At 37.6% G+C, this 22,990-nt stretch overlaps 1 protein-coding gene across 3 annotated transcripts in view; it reads right to left on the bottom strand.

Annotated features, from left to right (window-relative positions):
- The window catches only part of ben (bendless), a 62,054-nt gene that overhangs the window by 19,608 nt on the left and 19,456 nt on the right, over window positions 1-22,990 (bottom strand). Inside the window, exons 1-2 of one of the 3 annotated variants that reach the window (XM_071693241.1) lie at window positions 16,848-16,999; window positions 10,167-10,257 (exon numbers count right to left, since the gene is read on the bottom strand). In XM_071693241.1, the coding sequence (XP_071549342.1) occupies window positions 10,167-10,257; window positions 16,848-16,880 (124 nt within the window). In that variant the 5' untranslated portion in view covers window positions 16,881-16,999. Of the gene's footprint in view, window positions 1-10,166; window positions 10,258-16,441; window positions 16,760-16,847; window positions 17,000-22,990 lie in introns of those variants that run through there. The other 2 variants (XM_071693224.1, XM_071693234.1) reach the window with 2 other exon arrangements.

Below are 22,990 nucleotides of genomic sequence, written 5' to 3' on the forward strand. Positions count from 1 at the left end.
AACAAAGGCCACATCCGTTCACACTCAGTCTCTAGCTGTCCTATGTAATGCACCAAAACAACAGCCATTCTTCGTCTGTTTCCTGGCGCTACCTCGCTGATGCAGGAAACAGCTATCATGTATCGTAATAATATATATAAAACACTTTAAAAAAGAACCATCATACAATGGCTCCCCAGCTGCCACAATAAGGTTTATTTAAAGCCATAATACAATAATACTATGGAAAGCATACTACTTTTTTTTATTCTCCTTTACCTATGGATAATAAGCACAGAATAGTAAGAAAAAATTATCTTTTTTGCAAATCAGGAGAGTCCCTTATGATAAACTGCACAGTTTATGGGTTAATATATGTTTAAAAGTGAATTGGAAATGAATCAAGACAAAACAATGTGGGAAATATTGTACATCCAGTGCAGTATACAAAATCAAAAACTTAGATTTCCATCATATATATGCTAAATGAAACTATCTAATAAATATCAATCAGGAAAATAAGTAGTAACATTGTATATATTCCTGTATTAAACTGTATGCTTACCCCCCAAATAAAAGGAACTCAGAAGGGGCTAGAAGAATGGTGTGGAGAAAGCTTTGGCGTATCATGGCCTTAGCATTCAGGAAGGCAAGAAGTGTACTTTGGATTAATCGACCAAATTAGAGTGATTTAGCATGTGAGAGGTGGCATGCTGTCTAACGGGCTGAACCACAGCTCATGACATGATCAAGGTAAACCATGAAACTGTCTGTTGAGCTCGGCTGTGAACAGTATTCTCTGGAATACTGGAAGCTAGAGACTGAATCCATGCACATGAGGCAGCTTGCTACCTTACTAATGTGGGAACAGCAAATAACTTAAAAAATGGAAATATTTATGAGCACAAGGCACTATTAAGCCTACATAATGCATATCTGCCAGTGAAGCAGGAAACAATGATGCCAGCAAGCTTAAACCCAAAGTATATGATTATGCTGTAATCCACATAAATGAGCCCTAGCCATGGGTGTATTCTTAGCATTTGTCTATATGGCTTACATAACCACAAAATGGAGCAGAATATAACCATTCTCCTATCAATATATGCCATCTGAAAAGAATCAAACACATAATTCTCAGCAAGTTACATTCCCTGCATTGCTGAAAGGCTGATTGAAGACAGGGAGCTTTCCAAGGGCTTACTCTCCTACTTAATGATTTCCAGGTTCTCATGAAGTGCATCTGTTCTGGGACTAAACTGCCATCCAGTAAAAGAGTGCACTGACTAGCAAAACAGTAAAACAGTATTATGCTCACCATCATTCATTTTTGAAATACACATAAAGAAAATATTAATATTATATATATAAAAATAAAAATTAGAAAGGGTAGTGAGTGGTGGGATGAAGAAGTAAGAGTATTAGTGAAAGAGAAGAGAGAGGCATTTGGACGATTTTTGCAGGGAAAAAATGCAATTGAGTGGGAGATGTATAAAAGAAAGAGACAGGAGGTCAAGAGAAAGGTGCAAGAGGTGAAAAAAGGGCAAATGAGAGTTGGGGTGAGAGAGTATCATTAAATTTTAGGGAGAATAAAAAGATGTTCTGGAAGGAGGTAAATAAAGTGCGTAAGACAAGGGAGCAAATGGGAACTTCAGTGAAGGGCGCAAATGGGGAGGTGATAACAAGTAGTGGTGATGTGAGAAGGAGATGGAGTGAGTATTTTGAAGGTTTGTTGAATGTGTTTGATGATAGAGTGGCAGATATAGGGTGTTTTGGTCGAGGTGGTGTGCAAAGTGAGAGGGTTAGGGAAAATGATTTGGTAAACAGAGAAGAGGTAGTAAAAGCTTTGCGGAAGATGAAAGCCGGCAAGGCAGCAGGTTTGGATGGTATTGCAGTGGAATTTATTAAAAAAGGGGGTGACTGTATTGTTGACTGGTTGGTAAGGTTATTTAATGTATGTATGACTCATGGTGAGGTGCCTGAGGATTGGCGGAATGCGTGCATAGTGCCATTGTACAAAGGCAAAGGGGATAAGAGTGAGTGCTCAAATTACAGAGGTATAAGTTTGTTGAGTATTCCTGGTAAATTATATGGGAGGGTATTGATTGAGAGGGTGAAGGCATGTACAGAGCATCAGATTGGGGAAGAGCAGTGTGGTTTCAGAAGTGGTAGAGGATGTGTGGATCAGGTGTTTGCTTTGAAGAATGTATGTGAGAAATACTTAGAAAAGCAAATGGATTTGTATGTAGCATTTATGGATCTGGAGAAGGCATATGATAGAGTTGATAGAGATGCTCTGTGGAAGGTATTAAGAATATATGGTGTGGGAGGCAAGTTGTTAGAAGCAGTGAAAAGTTTTTATCGAGGATGTAAGGCATGTGTACGTGTAGGAAGAGAGGAAAGTGATTGGTTCTCAGTGAATGTAGGTTTGCGGCAGGGGTGTGTGATGTCTCCATGGTTGTTTAATTTGTTTATGGATGGGGTTGTTAGGGAGGTGAATGCAAGAGTTTTGGAAAGAGGGGCAAGTATGAAGTCTGTTGGGGATGAGAGAGCTTGGGAAGTGAGTCAGTTGTTGTTCGCTGATGATACAGCACTGGTGGCTGATTCATGTGAGAAACTGCAGAAGCTGGTGACTGAGTTTGGTAAAGTGTGTGAAAGAAGAAAGTTAAGAGTAAATGTGAATAAGAGCAAGGTTATTAGGTACAGTAGGGTTGAGGGTCAAGTCAATTGGGAGGTGAGTTTGAATGGAGAAAAACTGGAGGAAGTGAAGTGTTTTAGATATCTGGGAGTGGATCTGGCAGCGGATGGAACCATGGAAGCGGAAGTGGATCATAGGGTGGGGGAGGGGGCGAAAATTCTGGGAGCCTTGAAGAATGTGTGGAAGTCGAGAACATTATCTCGGAAAGCAAAAATGGGTATGTTTGAAGGAATAGTGGTTCCAACAATGTTGTATGGTTGCGAGGCGTGGGCTATGGATAGAGTTGTGCGCAGGAGGATGGATGTGCTGGAAATGAGATGTTTGAGGACAATGTGTGGTGTGAGGTGGTTTGATCGAGTAAGTAACGTAAGGGTAAGAGAGATGTGTGGAAATAAAAAGAGCGTGGTTGAGAGAGCAGAAGAGGGTGTTTTGAAATGGTTTGGGCACATGGAGAGAATGAGTGAGGAAAGATTGACCAAGAGGATATATGTGTTGGAGGTGGAGGGAACGAGGAGAAGAGGGAGACCAAATTGGAGGTGGAAAGATGGAGTGAAAAAGATTTTGTGTGATTGGGGCCTGAACATGCAGGAGGGTGAAAGGAGGGCAAGGAATAGAGTGAATTGGAGCGATGTGGTATACCGGGGTTGACGTGCTGTCAGTGGATTGAATCAAGGCATGTGAAGCGTCTGGGATAAATCATGGAAAGCTGTGTAGGTATGTATATTTGCGTGTGTGGACGTATGTATATACATGTGTATGGGGGTGGGTTGGGCCATTTCTTTCGTCTGTTTCCTTGCGCTACCTCGCAAACGCGGGAGACAGCGACAAAAAAAAAAAAAAAAAAAAAAAAAAAAAAAATATATAAAAATAAGCAATGAGATACAAAATAAAACAGTTTAGGTTAGTTTAGGTACGGTTTAGTAAGGGCAAAGAAAAGTGGTGACAAAATGAATTGGTTACCATATGGGATGTATCCTTTCAGACTCCAAATAATATACAACATTTAAAGCAACACTCACCTAACTGCTGCAGCAAACACGTCCATTACAACTGGTTTCATGGTGAAGGCGGATGACTGTGGCTAGTTAAACTTTTTTAAATGTTGTATCACAATACTGTATTACTGTATCAATGCAGTTACATATCTCTGCACTTATGCATTACTATACTTACAGTACAAAAGACACATTGATTTCTTTCTGTAAAATTTTCTTAATAATTTATTCTGGGCATTTATAAATTAATGCTGAAAATGAAAGAGTCAATAATCAGAGGTTTAGGCTCAGTAGCAAGTGGGTCATACTACTCCTGAGCATTATAAAGAGCACTGACGCATCAAGCTCACAAAAATAATTGCCATCAAGGTGTACAACAAAGGGGTCATCAGGGTCATCAACATGGACAGAATTATCTGGATGGCTATATAAGGTTGAAGGTAGATGCACAATACAAGCCTCTTACACAACTTCATATTCTTTTCAAGGCACATATTGTTCCTCTTGTGCTTCTTGTGAGACGTAGACAGCTTCAAGGAGCTGTCAAGCAATTACTGACTATACTTGCATGGGGCCACTGTCCACAATTGTAATATAGGGTGCACAAAATACACAGAAGTGGAAGACCAGCATACCATGCCAAAAAACACAAGAGAGATGGTTAAAAATCACCAATAACACAAAACACCAGACAATGAGTACATTAATCCCTGCAGTGCAGTAGGTATGCAATCAGAAATATTCTTAAGTATCTTTTTTTAATCTTTGGATTCTCTTTTAATGACTGCAGGTTGCCAACCAAAACTGAAAATCACGCATTGTTTTTAACATTTCATTTTCTCAGATTAAGAAGAGAGGTTTTACTGTACTTGAAAGCTATTCTAATATTCTCCAAAAGACAGTTTGTTTCCTTAACTACTCCCCCAATAAGGGACTCTGGAGACAGATTAGGGATGATTTTGACTCCCAAGTACTTCTCAGTGAATGAATCCAAAGGCTTATTTCCTAATACACAATATTCATGTTGAATCATTGTTTCACTTTGTTCCATCCTCAATGCTTTACATTTGATCAAGCTGACTTCCATCAACCATGAATCAGACCAACTTTGAAATCTGTTTAGGTTCTCTTATAATTTGATGCAATCCTACTCACTTTCAAAGACCATGAAATGTAATTGGTCTCAGAACAGAACCTTGTAGCACTCTGCTGGTAACTATAACCCTTGTGAAAAAGTCTCCTCTGACATAAGTCCTTTGTTCCCGTTCAATGACATGAACCTCAATCCTTATTCCTGCCATGTAATTCTGCTTCTTAATCAGCCTCCCACATGGTACAATGAGGAAGAGTGGTCTGCTAGAAGTCAAATTCCGTTACATCCCAATGACCAGGGAGGTATGTTACCAGTAGTACCTGCCTGGGTATCAGTGGTGGGCAATGACCAAGATATGTATTCTTTAATGAAATTTCTACTTCAATTATCCTTGTGCATACAAAGATACAAAAGATAATACTGACTGTACCATTCAACTACTGCAAATCTAGGCAAAACTATGTACATGTATGCGATGCACAACGAGATGTCACATATCCTCCGACACCCACTGTCCTGAAACTAGGTCAGGAACTAATGGACTATTTTGTTACATCCTAAATTCTGTTCGATTATTCCTTAACTTATCAAACCAAATTCACAATGTAACGGACTTACATTTCTATTAGATCCCAAACATAGTCCAGAGGGGTCTGAAGGTTCCATAGAAACCAAATTCTGATACAATGAAGTCCAATTGAAGTCGTCATGCCTTACCACCAGTGGGATTCAAATAATTTTCCTCTGCCTCCATTATGAAATACTTGCTTAAAAAATTTTCAATATTTTTTCAATCATTTCATTTTTAAAGGAAAAGTGCCATGTATTTTATACAACAGATTAAGAACAAGAAAACTTTGTGTTCTTTATCTGGTAAGCATCAGCAGATGAAACACGATTCAAAATGATTTTGCCAGTACTTGTGAGGTATATATTTATATTTTTATTTATTTATTTTGCTTTGTTGCTGTCTCCCACGTTTGCAAGGTAGCGCAAGGAAACAGACGAAAGAAATGGCCCAACCCACCCCCATACACATGTATATACATACATGTCCACACACGCAAATATACATACCTATACATGTCAATGTACACATATAAATACACACACAGACATATACATATATACACATGTACATAATTCATACTGTCTGCCTTTATTCATTCCCATCGCCACCTCACCACATATGGAATAACATCCCCCTCTCCCCTCATGTGTGCGAGGTAGCACTAGGAAAAAACAAAGGCCCCATTCGTTCACACTCAGTCTCCAGCTGTCATGTAATAATGCCCGAAACCACAGCTCCCCCTCCACATCCAGGCCCCCCACAACTTTCCATGGCTCACCCCAGACGCCTCACATGCCCTGATTCAATCCATTGACAGCACGTCGACTCCGGTATACCACATCGACCCAATTCACTCTATTCCTTGCCCGCCTTTCACCCTCCTGCATGTTCAGGCCCCGATCACTCAAAATCTTTTTCACTCCATCTTTCCACCTCCAATTTGGTCTCCCACTTCTTGCTCCCTCCACCTCCGACACATATATCCTCTTGGTCAATCTTTCCTCACTCATTCTCTCCATGTGCCCAAACCATTTCAAAACACCCTCTTCTGCTCTCTCAACCACGCTCTTTTTATTTCCACACATCTCTCTTACCATTACATTATCTTCTCGATCAAACCACCTCACACCACATATTGTCCTCAAACATCTCATTTCCAGCACATCCACCCTCCTCCGCACAACTCTATCCATAGCCCACGCCTCGCAACCATACAACATTGTTGGAACCACTATTCCTTCAAACACACCCATTTTTGCTTTCCGAGATAATGTTCTCGACTTCCAAACATTCTTCAAGGCTCCCAGGATTTTTGCCCCCTCCCCCACCCTATGATTCACTTCCACAGTTCCATCCACTGCCAGATCCACTCCCAGATATCTAAAACACTTTACTTCCTCCAGTTTTTCTCCATTCAAACTTACCTCCCAATTGATTTGACCCTCAACCCTACTGTACCTAATAACCTTGCTCTTATTCACATTTACTCTTAACTTTCTTCTTTCACACACTTTACCAAACTTAGTCACCAGCTTCTGCAGTTTCTCACACGAATCAGCCACCAGCGCTGTATCATCAGCGAACAACTGACTCACTTCCCAAGCTCTCTCATCCACAACAGACTGCATACTTACCCCTCTTTCCAAAACTCCTGCATTCACCTCCCTAACAACCACATCCATAAACAAATCAAACAACCATGGAGACATCGCACACCCCTGCCGCAAACTTGTGAGGTATGAATCTAATATCATTTTACTTTGATATCACTACAAAATGAAAATGACTAAAACAAATGTTTTTTTGTTCATTTCTTCACCGTTTGTAGTGGCATACAATACCAGTACTCTATTTCTAAAATACCATTATACAAAGAGGTTATTCTGAGGATTTTTTATCTTATTTATTCCATAATGATGGCAGAGCAAAATAAAAGCAAATTAAGCTTCATCTCCCTGAGCCACTGCAGAAATAAATTCAAATCCATATCCCAATAGACACGTTTTAGCGTCTATTCCATATCAAGCACAATCGCCATCTTAACTTACCAACATTTTTTCAAGCCTTCTTCGGAAAGTTTAACCGTTTCAGTATGAAGTACAGTGTACATTTATCAATATGTTACACTATAATATTATGAACTCTAATCTTTTCAAGTTAGGTATCTCTCAATCATATGACACACTGAAAATAAGAAACAAAGTTCCTTGAAGAGTGACCATTACTGGCTTGTGGTACTGGAATTTAACTCTCTCACTTAGCATCATTATAAAAGGCATTATATATGACAAAACCTAAAATGTTTTTTAGTATTTCACTATTCATGAAATGGTATAACTGAAAGCCATTTAGTGTTAACATAAAATCAGGCACAACTTATGAGAAGTTCACAAAGCCTTCTTCGGTAAGTTTATTAATTTCAGTGTGTGATACTTTATAAAGGACATGTCTGCTGATGTATCAAAACATTACATCACGCATTTTAATGTTTTCAAGTCAACTGCCTCATTACTAACCTTTGCATTTTAATTACCCATCAGAAATAAATGGTCTCTTGCATTAACACTGTTCAAATACTCACTCGGCTGCTCTAGCACTTCAGGTACTCATGTAATCGGCACTGCACCATCTTTACTGGGACATAACTAAGCAGTCTAAGGTTTTTTCTTTTAATTCTTTTGCTCTCAAGTATGAATCTGCATCCACTTGACATCTATGAACATTCAGAGTATAGGGAGAGGTTTTTTGACCTACCCAGGGCATTTCATATGGGTTTGTATAGTATTAAATTTCTTCACCCATCAATGTACTGATCTCAGGCTCACCCTAGCAATATCATAAATTTCTTTATTATTAATCTTTTTATCATATTTGATGGACCATTTCCCATTTCAGGGAGGTAGCACCAGGAAACAGATGAAAAACAACCCATCCACTCATATACACACATATATATGTGTGTGAGGTGGCTTGACTGAGTAAGTAACGAAAGGGTAAGGTGTGTGGAAATAAAAACAGTGTGCTTTAGAGAGCAGAAGAGGGTGTGTTGAAATGGTTTGGACATATGGAGAATAAAAGAGGAAAGATTGACAAAGAGGATATTTGAGTCAGAGGTGGAGGGAACAAGAAGTAGTAGGAGACCAAATTGGAGTGGAAGGATGGAGTGAAAAAGATTTTGAGCCATCAGGACCTGAACATACAGGAGGGTGAGAGGTGTGCAAGGAAGAGAATAAATTGGAACAATGTGGAATACCAAGGTTGACGTGCTGTCAATGGACTGAACCAGAGCATGTGAAGCGTCTGGCGTAAACCATGGAAAAGTCTGTGGGGCCTGGACATGGATAGGGAGCTGTACTTTTGGTGCATTACGCATGACAGCTAGAGACTGAATGTGAACAGTATATTACAGAATTTTAAATTTCCTAGTAGGTGTATGCTGTAGTTCTCTACTGGTATAAGATTCGGTGCCCCTATTATTAACACTGGGTATAAGATTCAGTGCTCCTATTATTAACACTGGGTATAAGATTCAGTGCTCCTATTATTAACAAAACCCCCGATCTCCATTATTTACATTACTTGACATGCACTTTTGATTTATATGACCATTTTCAAAAACATAATTACTGTGTAAATTGAGAGGTGCCTATACTGACAAAACGAAACAATGAGGTATGCAAGAGGAGAGGTGCTGTCAAGAGGCTGAACCATGGTATATGAAGTGGCCTGGGGGAAACTAAAGAAAGGTCCACGGGGCTTTGTTGTGGTTAGGGAGCTCTGGTTTCCATGCATGAGTTGATGAGAACAAATGAGGACATTCACTATCTCTTCCTTGCACTATGTCACCTCACAGAAAATGGCAAACTGGTATAGAAAAAAAAAATCATTATAATTCTTATCTTTACAACTATTCTTATCAGTGACATCATTTTTATTGACATCATTATACATCCACACAGGCCTCTGGCAGAGTTAAGGCTGTGCAACAAGCAGGAACAATTTCATGTCGGCTCATTTTGGGTGAGAAGTTCATCAGTGTTGCATTCTTTGTGTCAGCTAAAACTGGAACAGCCATGATGAAGGTAACTTTTCACCCAAGATATTACTAAAAGCAGGTGACGTCGATTATCACCCCTATATTTTGCTATGACGAAACAATACATAAAAATCAAACATACCAAAAACAGTACTGTGCATACACCTGGTGCTGGGGATTTCTTGTTTGTTTTTCTAGTGAAGTTTATCCCTGCTTGCAGCTAAGGCTATTCATCCTCACTGAACAACTCTTTTACCAGATTATACTTCTATACAGTATTATAAGTTCAATAAAGTTCCAATAATCTCATGGCAAGAGTTAAAATACCAAAACAATGTAAAAGAGGTTTACAACAGGCTGATGGGAGTGTCACTGACCAATCAGATGCTTGCTTACATGCATCAACCAATCAGTGCCAAGTTTCTGAATGATGAGCAGCATATCAGTGACACACCCACTTATGCAATGTTTCTATCACATGGAGCTGCATCTTTTTATCCTCCTGTAACCTGGACACACAGTAGGTCTTTAAAATATCCAGGTTATGAGGATCTGATATTCAGAGTACTTCAGTTATTTTCCCAGAAAGTAATTCTGCATAATATCCCATGTTATGTGAAGAACTCCGTTGCCATTATAAAAAGTCTATCATTAACCTTAACATTACTATCGAAACATTTCAATTTTCTTAAAAGCCTCCCTATAACAGGTTTAGCAGTAAAAACCTAGAAATTTGAGTAAATGAAGAATGATAGACCTAATATCAAAACTAAATGAAAGTAAACTTTACACACCTGCTACAACTACGTGAAAGTATCGGGCATTTGTTTCGTCTGGAACAGCTGAGATACCCGGTACTGGTTCGGCCATCAGCCGTTGAGTTTCCTGCAAGAAGGTCATTAACTTTTCTTATTCTTAAAAAATACATATTATACATTAACTTTTCTTATTCTTAAAAAATACATATTATACATCATATTGTTTTTATTCCTTGTGATAGCCTATGGCTTTGACAAAATCTCTTGACTGAACTTTCAAGCATGATGAACAAATACAGAAAATAGGAAAAAAAATCATGTCAATAATTTACCATACGTACTCGTATATAGATCAAGTTTTAATAATTAAATCATCATGCAAAAAGTAGGGTGGTTACCATATAATTATTATTTTTGATAACTTAAAATCAAGGAAATGGATACAATGGACTCACGTTAAATCATGAGAATAGGATCAAGAATTATCTGTAAAATACAAAATATACTGTGCTGTATATTTTAAAACTTATAAAGAAGGATCTTGATCAAAACCTTAAATTTTATATTTTGGTCTTCTGAGAACAATGATTTTTCCTTGCCATGCTTATGAACAAGTAAGCAAAAGTGGATGCAGTCTCTGATCTAATCCCTACAGTTGAGTATTACCTATAAACGAATGGAATGTATTACAAATATTTATGTGACAATTATGGCTAGGAGAAGTAAGGAGCATACAGTAAATACTGGTATGACCAGGGTATCCCTAAAAAACTTAGGTTATCTTATACATGAGATCTATGAAAATATCAGGATTTTTTGACTGAAAAAGTTGAGGTGAGCCAACTTATGGAATCCAACTATACATGAATGTATACAGTACGTATAGAGATTTTGTGTGATCGGGGCCTGAACATGCAGGAGGGTGAAAGGAGGGCAAGGAATAGAGTGAATTGGAGCGATGTGGTATACCGGGGTTGACGTGCTGTCAGTGGATTGAATCAAGGCATGTGAAGCGTCTGGGGTAAACCATGGAAAGCTGTGTAGGTATGTATATTTGCGTGTGTGGACGTATGTATATACATGTGTATGGGGGGGGGGGAGCATTTCTTTCGTCTGTTTCCTTGCGCTACCTCGCAAACGCGGGAGACAGCGACAAAGTATAATAAATAAAAATAAATATAACTAATGACACAAAGAAAAATAAGGTTATACATGTGGAACTAAGGTTTGCTTTTTAAGTGCACTTTGGCAAAGAAACATGAAAGGATGGGATAAATGCACTCAGCAAGTTTTAGAATCTACAGAGAAGTATGACACCAAATCCACAAGTCTCATCCCTCACCTGCTTTAAATAAAAATATGGAATATAGTGCACAAATCTTAGCCCATATCAGCTTACCTGAAAATATAAAACCTTATTCCTCAATAGCTGAACTGAAAATATAAAACCAAGTACATGTCTTATTCTTCACTAGCTCAACTAAAAATATGAAAGTTTGAAAGTATTATCCCCATATTGGCTTCAGGAAAAATGTGAAACTAAGTACACAAGTCATATCCTCATGTCCTTGACTAAAAATGTGAATCTATGAGCTGGGCAACAGCCCTAGACAGACATTTATCCATGGAGTTTATGCATCCTCAATGTCAAAGCCATGCAATGAGCCAGTTTTCTTAAGAAGTAAACTGATCACCTTTCAGCTACATACAGAAGATCATGCAGATGATCCTAAATCACTTGACAATAATGATCTGTCTTTGGATAGCTGGAGATACGATTTTTATGGACAATGACTCTTTCAGCATCAGGAATCAACCAAGATGAGGTAGGAAAAGGTTTTCCAGGAAAAGTGGAGGCAGTGTTGCCAGCATCAAGCAGACCTTAACAAAACTGCATGAAAGATATCATTCAATAAAAAACACTGATTACAACAAAAAATATGCATGTAAGATAAAACGTAATATTAATCAATAATCAAAATTTCAGGGTAGAAAAATAATGATAAAACACACACAATTACAATTTACTCGACACTCAGACTTTACTCTTGCAATTTTAGTGTATAGTACAGAATCATCCACAAAACTACGTATTAGAGTGAAAGTAAAGGGCAAAAAGTACACCAGAAGTAATTTTCTCACTATTCATCAACATATTTATAAGGTTGAGCACATTTTTTAAACTGGAAAAACATGAATTTTGATGTTAGAAAGGAAAACTTTGTGGCATGTTAAGGAGTTAATCAAAAACTGTTGTAAAATGTTGAATTGCTGATATTCCTATTATATTGTGAAAGTGTATTTCATCATAAATTCACTAAGTCTGCTATGAAGTTACTTTGTAAAGTCTTTTGCAACATATTTTAGTACACTCTGTCTTTATACTTTTTGTCTCCTTCATTAACCCATACTTGAACAACTGATGAAATCAGTAATTTGGACGTACTTGTTTGACTCCCAAAGTCAAAATTCAGTCTTGAAACTAAGAAAAATCAGACTCAGAAGAGAATGTGGGAACAACAGATAATAAAATGAATTTTTAACATCATATTTCAGACAATGTAAACAAAGCAATTTCAGTTCTAGTAATAAATTGAACTTTTGAACATACAGGCATCAAAGTTTTTGAATGTTATTATACAAGCATAGTCAGACCCCATGTGGAATGAGTCAACCAGGTGTAGTCTCCTTAAAGGAAAATTATGTAAAGATGACTAAAAACAAATAGACGGCAGCAACCAAACTGGTGCCAAGGCTCACTCATCTCATATGCACTTTAAAAAAACTGTAAACTGGAAAACTACCCACATCATTATACGAAGGGCTCAAAGGTGATAAGAATCAAAACATACTATTCTAAATGCTACATATGACTAAATGAACAAGCTTTTGAACTAAGAAAAGCTCAAATATTAAAAATATGCTTTCAACTGTAAGGTAAAGGATTTGCAGAATTGTTTATTCCTAGTGTAATCAAGGCCAGAACAGTCAAGTTATATATAAGTTATATATTTCTTTCATACTATTCGCCATTTCCCGCATTAGCAAGGTAGCGTTAAGAACAGAGGACTAGACCATTGAGGGAATATCCTCACCTGGCCCCCTTCTCTGTTCCTTCTTTTGGCAAATTAAAAAGTTATATATATATATAAGTTATAGTGTAAGACAATTTCTACAACTAAAGTTCATGTTATGGCTGGATTAGATCTAAATTTGAATGAATGTTCTGAAGAACAGCTAAAGCCAAAGGCCGATAACGAATCCTCGCACAATTTCACTGACTAAAAATCAGTAAAATCAATGAAAACCTCACTAAACCTCCCCTAGCAAGTAATATCTATCTTAATATTAGTTGAAATACATCAGACAGCTATAATTGAACACTGTATCAACTGCCCATAAAGGTAAAAAAAGTGACACATGAAATAGCTATTAGCATCAACACCCAATCTCGCCATAAGCAGCCATTCCACTGTCATCAGCAACAACCAATATGAATGTTAATATATTTCTACTACAAATCGCACCTTCTAAAGATTTTCCTGAGTTCTGTTGATTTTTCATAGTCTTTCACATTCAAAAACCCCATATTTTCCTTGATCTTCATAACTTACTCCAATGTCACTTATCTTAATACTGAAATACAAATTACAGTGCCCTAAATCATGCTCCACTATTCTTATTAACTTCACAAACACAAGATTCAAATTACAACACAAAATCACTCAATATCCTAAGCTAATGGTTCTATGTACAGTACCCATCTTTGCATGGTAAATTCGTGGACAAACAGTTAGTTTTAAATGCAGATAAACAAAAAATTGTGGTACATGACATTCTGGGGCACCACAAACATAATTTCTAGATTGGAAGAAACAAGTCAACAGTCTCTTTTAACTTAGTACTAAAGAACATGATTTAGAATAAAGAGACATAAGCTAGAGCATAAGTTTTTATGCAATGAATATTCTGTCAACCAGTTGGCACTGACGGGCTAAATGGTGTTTTCGTGATCAGCTCATTTTCTACATTATTACTTGGTCTAAAGACTTTCCCCATCAAATTTGGGCAAATATTGACATTTATGCAAATATCAATTCTGATGAACAAAAGGTTAATCCTAACTGCACTTAATCAACTGTGTTCACAGGAAAACTCATACAAGGAAAGTTTTAGGTTAGGTTTAAATTCAAACCACTCAACATTTTCTAACCCCTAATCACATGGCTCTACCCCAAATACCCCTATCCCATGCTTACCTCTACATAAACCTGAGGTGGTTCATGGGAAATAAACTGGCGCACGAGTATATAAAAACTTCAAAAACTTGTAAAGCAAAATTTACTCGATTCATTAGTGCTGACTAGTTGACAAAATAACCATCCCGTATTTCCTAATCTATCAAAACAGATAAGCTGTGATAAGAAAATGTTTGAAGATCAAAGACAATGGGGTAATAAGCATAAAAGAAGGTGATACATTTGAGAAAACAAACTATGAAAACTTCGCCCAACCTCCCCTCACAGGCATGATTTATTGCAAAAATATACCAGCAAGGGTGTGGTGTGCTGCTAAAGACTACAGGAAAAGGCTGATTTTTGGGCAGTGCTCCCAATAGCTGCTCATTATGTTTTCTATTTGTTTACAATACTGGAAGCTTGGCATAAGTCACACTGAAACCTTAGTCAGGTATATTTCAACTAGAACACTGAAAATTAAGATAATCCTTAGCTGCAGAGGACACTTAGATGAGATTTTCATGAGTTCTGTTAATCTATTTCTCTTACTTTCATGTAAATTCCACATCTTATTAGATGTTCATGCCCCTTCCCACTATCACTTATTACTGTAAAATATAAAAAATTAATCCTATAATTTACTAGCTTAGCTGCTCATCAAAACTAGATGTACATCAATTAATTTTGCAATGGTAGTGCTGGATGTTGCCAGACTCTAACTGCTTAACATTGCACCACGGAAGAATCACGCTTGGTGTACCTATCATCGTCAATTTACAAATGAGATTGCAGTCTCGTCAAAGAGCTTTTCACTTCAAGGGAGTCTATCCTTTTCTTGCTACTGTGTAGAACACAGCCCATCCCACACAGAAGTCCTAAAGTTGTATCATAATAGTAATGGTAATACTGTTCTGTACGGAGATTAGCAAATAAAATGAAGATTATGCAGCATGACTTGAAGCATCATATATCATTTTACAATAATATGGTAATACGGGTTACAAAAATAAATATGGGAAAAATCAACATAAGCATGGCTGAAACATATTTAACAAATCAAAAGAACCTAACTAGCAATAGAGTATCATCTTAACTTTTAATATTCTGGTTGAAATAAACCAAACACACCCATGATTAAGCATTAACTCAACAGCTGATGAATGTCAGCACACACACACATCATATCAAAAAGCTATTCACACCCATGCCAAACTTCACCACATGAAGCCATTCCATGCTGCACCCAACCATAGCCTACATGAACATTTTGTATATTTCTATTATTGGTCTCAGCTGCTAGGGGTAGTTAAATGAAGTATTCATTAGTTCTGTTTATCTTTACAAGCGTTCAATTGACTTTTGCATTATTCAACCCTACACATTCCCCGATATTCAAAAAAGCACCAGTACTGCCTTCTGCCTATTACAGAATACAAAAGATCTCTAAATCTTGCTCTGAAGCTTTTATTCTGTTCTCTTAACAATACAGTACCAATGCAGAAAAATCACTCAATACACAAAGTAGGGTTAAGGTGAATATCCAAACTGGTAATTTACGTGTAATGTTCCAAATCATACTCCTTCAGTCTAGATAGCTTCTACCAAGCACAGTGGTTACTGATGTGTATTTACTCCATATCCTTATGTTACTACTTTAGTGCCCAAGAACTTCGCATTTCTCAAAATGGTTCCAATCACACCACCAAAATATATCTCGGTACGCTCCATACAATATATAACCACCAAAATATTTAACACCAGTTTTGAAAGACACGTAATCTTTCCTCTCTACATACTCACTTCCCATCTACAAAACAGGGAAGCAATCCTTTTATTAGTTTACAACATTTGACCACATCAAAGGCACATAACTGTAAGGTATGGAGTTCCATATGTACCAATGAGGTAACCCTGTCTTATGCCTCTCACAGTCTGGGGGGAGATATTGTTGAAGATATTAAGTCTCCTTCTACTATAATACTTACAATTGTACTAACACCACAGAAAAAAAGCAAAACATATAAAGCAAAGTCCCAGACTTTTTTTTTTCCCCCACAGGAACGATATTCTTACATAAGGAACACACAGGAACAGTACACCATGGCTGGAAGGGACCCCCTTGCGTACTCTGGGGTATGATGAATTGCAGCCAATGAGAGTTTTGGCAGGACTAGGAAATACGTCATGCCACAGAGGAGAGTACGGGCACCGACAGTGCATGACCTGCCCCCATCCGTACCCCAGGCTGTCTGCCACACTCTGCTGCCCTAATCTATTCCTACAGGGGGTAATATCATTGACAGAGGAGACCTGTTCCTCCCTAAATAACAAATACGTAAACTTCTCTTGACACAGCAGGTTCTCCGCCACTACCATGCATATCCGGTATTTGATGTAATTGAGGGCTCTACTTTAGTAATGATCATTCCCAGCTCCGTCCTTCAGCTACTGTGGGGCAAAATTGCTGTCTGCTGCATACCTTGATTATTCTTCGAGGTAATCCCGCAGCCATTTTTGTGAAATATTTCACGTATAACGCCGCCGCGGCGAGGCAAGTCCCAGCTCAGTTATGTTCCAGTAACGACATTTTTATCGTCTGTTTCACATCACTGGTAATTACACCTTCATAAAATCTTCAGTAATACAAACATCCCTCAAAAGGGTTGTCTAATAGTTGCAGTCTCTTCCCATTACGTGAAAAAAAATGTAATATCATTGAGCTATTTTAGAAGATTTAAATACTCTTCCGCATCTTTCCCCTCCTAAGCAATAGCGGGACTTTCGAAATTTAAAACGAAAAATGGTCTAACAATGAATTAAAATCTTATGATTCACCTACGAAACAGTTCACCCTCTTAGGCACTAAATATAATACGTTTTCGAATTTGGTAGAGCCATACGCAATATTTTTTTCATTACGTAACGAGATGCTTTCTAAAGCCCGGAATTAAGATGATAACATTCTAGAATGATGCAGACAAACCGTGAGGCAAAAAGTATATATAGTATATGTGTCTTTTTATATCCATGATGCAGCTGTACCAATCAACAATCTGTTCAATTACAAACGTGTATTTTGAGAAGTGCTACGGGTTGTACATGGCCTCTCTCTCTCTCTCTCTCTCTCTCTCTCTCTCTCTCTCTCTCTCTCTCTCTCTCTCTCTCTCTCTCTCTCTATATATATATATATATATATATATATATATATATATATATATATATATATATATGGATGCTATAGACACGCCAAAGTAAAGGAGCACAATCCTTTTTTGGAACTTATCCCTCAAAAGTAGTCGATCATTTCCCTGCTGCTGCCTGAACTGCTGACCATATGCTGGAAGATTCCCCTATATATATATATATATATATATATATATATATATATATATATATATATATATATATATATATATATATTCACACCTTTTCTAGCTGGACAAGAAGTTCGAGTACAAAATTGATCAAAAATTAATATAAATTCGCCTAATTTCCTTTTTCTTCTTTGCATCTTGAAGCATTTGCAAGAAGTCGTTTACCAAATGAAATCATAATACGAGAAGGTTTACACTATCAATCTTTTCAAATGATGGAATAGTACTATAACTTATTTCTATATAACATCGAATGAAAACAGATTAATTTCCCATATTTCTTATGTCTGACATAATACTTTAACTTTCTTGAAATTTGTCATGAATTTCAAACTTTTACTAGACCATCTTGATAACCAAACGCATCTTTTATAAATTATTTATCTGTAAGAACTCATCTGAATATAATCAATGAAAAAAGAGAGGTTCTGGATACACTAAATCACTGAAAAAAAGTTTTCGATGCAATAAAGCAAACTTCTCGTGCTTTCACTGATGTCATCTCTTTTGGATTCAAAAGAGAAAACAGAGGTTGTTCATTGAACAATATTGATTTTCTCTTTTCGAGTGAATTGACATTTAAAAACGGGGGGATGTGGGGGAGTAAAGGTTTTATCATGAAAAGTCACTTGTTTGGGTTGCCTGACAAAGATTCTTTTTCATAAATCAAATAGTCTCACTTTCAACAAGAAAATTCACAACAAAATAATTATAAAACATTACGCTGAACTCATCATCTCATTCTGTTGATCAAATATTTCATTTAACCACTATCAACATCTAAAGAGTTTTTTCTGTAGTTTGGTAGGTTGATAATGAAAAACTTTTAAGTTAGACGCATATCTGGACAATTAACACTTTACCTTAAACTGCAGTCAACATGGAATGTTATTTTCACTTAAATCTTGTGGAGAGTTTTCTTAAGATATGAATATGCCACCATGAGGTAAAATTCCAAGGGAAAATCACGCAAAATGTATTTCAAAAGATGGTTATGTGGGTTCCCTTGGCTGTCAATGTCCACCAGGGGGCGAAAGGGAAATGAATATAGTCAGGTGTCCAAGATGTTTCTATGCCCTACACCTGTCACGTCCATGGTTGAAGAATATATGTAGTTGTTATCATAAAAAAAGATTACACACTTTTGGTTTTTAAGAGATAAATCATGCAAGTTATCGTGGGGGGGATGATCATGCCACAGTTAATTTAAGGGATGACTGTGGAGTGGTTATCTTTAGAAAAATTATGCAATATGTGACGGGCTGGGTTATGTAACGGATAAAGCTGTGGCGAAGTGGTGGGATTGACAGTGCCTAGTGGGTGTCAAGCGTCCATTGTCACTGCTAACCTTCTTGGGTATATACCTCCATCACGGGATATACTATGTGAATTCTTGCCTTGGAGGTCTGACTTTGTTCATGCCTATTCTCGTAAAAATAGGTCTGAACACTGTAAGGAATTATGTTACTTAATTCTATGAGATCTAAACCTGTTTACCACTTTCCTATGAGTGAAAAATTTGTATTGACTATTTATACAGCAAATGCAGTTGGATTAACTACACAGTCATGATTTTAATTGTAGAGATAAAATTGTTTCAATATTCCCATCATCCAGCTTAGCACAAGGGCATAAAAGTTATGACTTTTAAGAGTTTATGCAGAGAATGTATGGTCAGAAATATTTTGATTTACCTCAAGGTTAAATCTAAAATGTTGGATTATAATGACACTGTTGGTCTTTGAACGGCCCTGGCAGTCGATAGACCCAGAGCCTAAATAACCCAGCAACCGTAGACATGGCAACTAACACTGGGACACACACTCACAGACAAACCCAATCTGTGCCAGTAATGGAACACCTGAGAGCTGTTTGCCATCGACAAGAACCTGTGCTAAGCTACTGCTTGGACCTGATGAATATTTTACGTACATGAAAAAAATATAAACTACACTTGGACACCAGTAAGGAGCTCAAGATTCTTACACTGGTGGTTATTATCAGATGTTGACAAAGCCTATATCTACCAACACAACAGCTGTTATCAGATATGGAATCCAACATGGAAGAGATAAGTTGCTAGATATATGTGTGTGATGGCTGTTAAACTACGCTATAAGTAGTGTTCCATACATGATAAAATAGCAAGTCGTAAACATTCAAATACACCACGAACAGCTCTTTAGACTGGTGGGTTCCAATGGCGCTACATATCTGTGCGCAGACTTGCATCGACAAGAACCCACGGCTTGTAAGTCCAATGAACATGACCTTCGAACGGATCGGTAAGGTGCTGCAGAGAATCGGATTCCAGGTATGAGCCAGTTATGTCATGCCTAGGATTCCATGCCACAGGATCTAAGTATTCGGATGTGTGACGTCCGGGGTAAACCATGGAAAGGTCTGTGGGGTCCTGGATGTGGATAGGGAGCTGTGGTTTCGGTGCATTACACATGACGGCTAGAGCCTGAGTGTGGACGAATGTGGCCCCCCCCTTTTTTGTCTGTTTTCCTGGCACTGCCTCGCTGACGCAAAGGGTGGCGATGCTGTTTCTTGTGGGACGGGGTGGCGCCGAGAATGGATGAAAAAAATGTATGCATATGTACATGTGTATATATGTATATGACTGTGTATGTAGGTATATGTACATGTATGTGCGTGTGTTTATTATATGTATATTTAAGTGGGTAGGTCTTTCTCCGTATGTCTCCTGGCGCCACCTCGCTGACGCGGGAAACGGCGATCAAATATATATATATATATATATATATATATATATATATATATATATATATATATTTTTTTTTTTTTTTTTTCCAAAAGAAGGAACAGAGAAGGGGGCCAGGTGAGGGTATTCCCTCAAAGGCCCAGTCCTCTGTTCTTAACGCTACCTCGCTATCGCGGGAAATGGCGAATAGTATAAAAAATATATATATATATATATATATATATATATATATATATATATATATATATATATATATATATATATATATATACCTTTACATGGTCATTTTTTTCTAATTAGGAATGTTTTTGTTACAGAAGTTTATTCGTTTTCTCATGCCTTCTCATTGCCTCTCTAATCTTGGTCTTCCTTAAACTATACAACTAAAATATCCTACAAACTCTTCAACTGGCTCTGCTCCTCAATGAAGCACCACGTTTCGCCTGAATATCTTAGGATATAACTCTCTTTCGTAAACGCGGTTTTGAAAATACACCTTTATTCTATTTTCTAAATTTCATGAACTACGAAGAGAAGAAAAAAAAAAATAATTGAAACTCCCGCTGACGATGGGTTATACAGTTCAACTTAAGGGATCATTAGTTACCTTACGTAAGATGATTAAGTTTACAAGATAAGTGTTAGAATAATGTAAAAAAAAAAAAAATTTGCTCGTGAGAAATGAGTGTAAAAGATGTACACACACAGCACAAAAACGATCTTCCTACTTTCCAAGAAATGATATGACATAAGGACGAAAAAATCTGAGAGAATACCAACCCCTTACAGTTTACTGAGCGATCATTCTGAGACTCGTTGTTCACTAGTGTAAAGATCATTTTTGTGAGGGAGGGAAGTGAAGGGCGCGGTGATGCGCTCCCTTGCGTCGCTCTAATGCACTTCTTGCTCTTGGCCACTGATCACATGATGTCTTCCTCCTCCCTTGGTTCACGTGAAGGGCTTACCAGCCTGCCTACTTACGACTTTGTTATACCACTTTCTCTCGTTGCTACAAGACCTTCAAAGCGTCCAACTTTACATTACACTTCAATGACGCGTGATTCATCAGCCCTTCTAAATTGGAGATATAATATACACCAGGGCGTATATGGAGGATATGTGTTATACGAGCCTTAGAGATTGCACACCACCGCTTTATCATTCAGTAGTTCAGCCACGTCCATCAGTACACTGCCTTAAAACGATTCGGGCCACTTTGTATTCTAGCCTATGCCTCTTCCTTCCTGCAGTGACATCATACGACCTCGACTAGGCTTCATCCCTTCCTGCAGCGACATCATACGACCTCGACTAGGTTTCATCCCTTCCTGCAGCGACATCATACGACCTCGACTAGGCTTCATCCCTTCCTGCAGCGACATCATACGACCTCGACTAGGCTTCATCCCTTCCTGCAGCGAATCATACGACCTCGACTAGGCTTCATCCCTTCCTGCAGCGACATCATACGACCTCGACTAGGCTTCATCCCTTCCTGCAGCGACATCATACAACCTCGACTAGGCTTCATCCCTTCCGGCAGCGACATCATACGACCTCGACTAGGTTTCATCCCTTCCTGTAGCAGCACCACGGGACCGGCCACGACTCGTCCCCCCCTTGCAACAGCAACGCGAGACCTTACAAAGCTAAACTTTCTATGCACTGGATCGACTTAAGTTATCAAAATATCGTTCAGGAGAATGGTACACCAGGAGCATTGTTAAACAAGATGAGGAAGGCAGATATGACGAATAATAGGAAGGAACAGCCATAAAGAAAAATAAGGGGTTAACGTATAGTGTAAAGATGTAGTAAGAATTCGTTTGTCAGGATACCTGATTCTGACTTACGTGGCAGAGGTGTTTCCTGTGGACCATTACATGACAAAACAAAACAAAACAAAAAAAAAAAAACGGAATATAATGCGCATGACACCCGGACACAGAAACACCCTGGGAGCAATGTAGGTAGCTATTGAGAGGCATGGTAAGTCTTTGAGGTACGAGAGGAGGGGAATCTAAACACGAACAGGCTTCAGTAGAATTCCATAAACGTAAATTTGCAGATTCGTAAATGCTTCTGTTCCAGTACCACTGGCAGGGGTTATATCTCCTGTTGTCATTTGTTGTGTTCGAAGTATATATATATATATATATATATATATATATATATATATATATATATATATATATATATATATATATATATATATATATACATATATATATATATATATATATATATATATATATATATATATATATATATATATATATATATATATATATATATATATATATATTCCTTAGAGTTATACTGGAGTTATACTGCTTGGCTCCTTGTTAACTTAATCTAGCAAGCTATGATCCACCTCTTATGGTTAGCGATGATGATCTTTCAATCAATATTGAGTCCAGTAAACATTCCTTTGAATCGAGTTTTTTTTTTTTTTTTTCCGTTTCATATAATTCCATAAATTACCGTTTTCTGTCATATTACATCAATACAGAAAACGTT

This window comes from Panulirus ornatus, chromosome 4 (assembly GCF_036320965.1).
Source record: "Panulirus ornatus isolate Po-2019 chromosome 4, ASM3632096v1, whole genome shotgun sequence".
Lineage (NCBI taxonomy): Eukaryota > Metazoa > Arthropoda > Malacostraca > Decapoda > Palinuridae > Panulirus > Panulirus ornatus.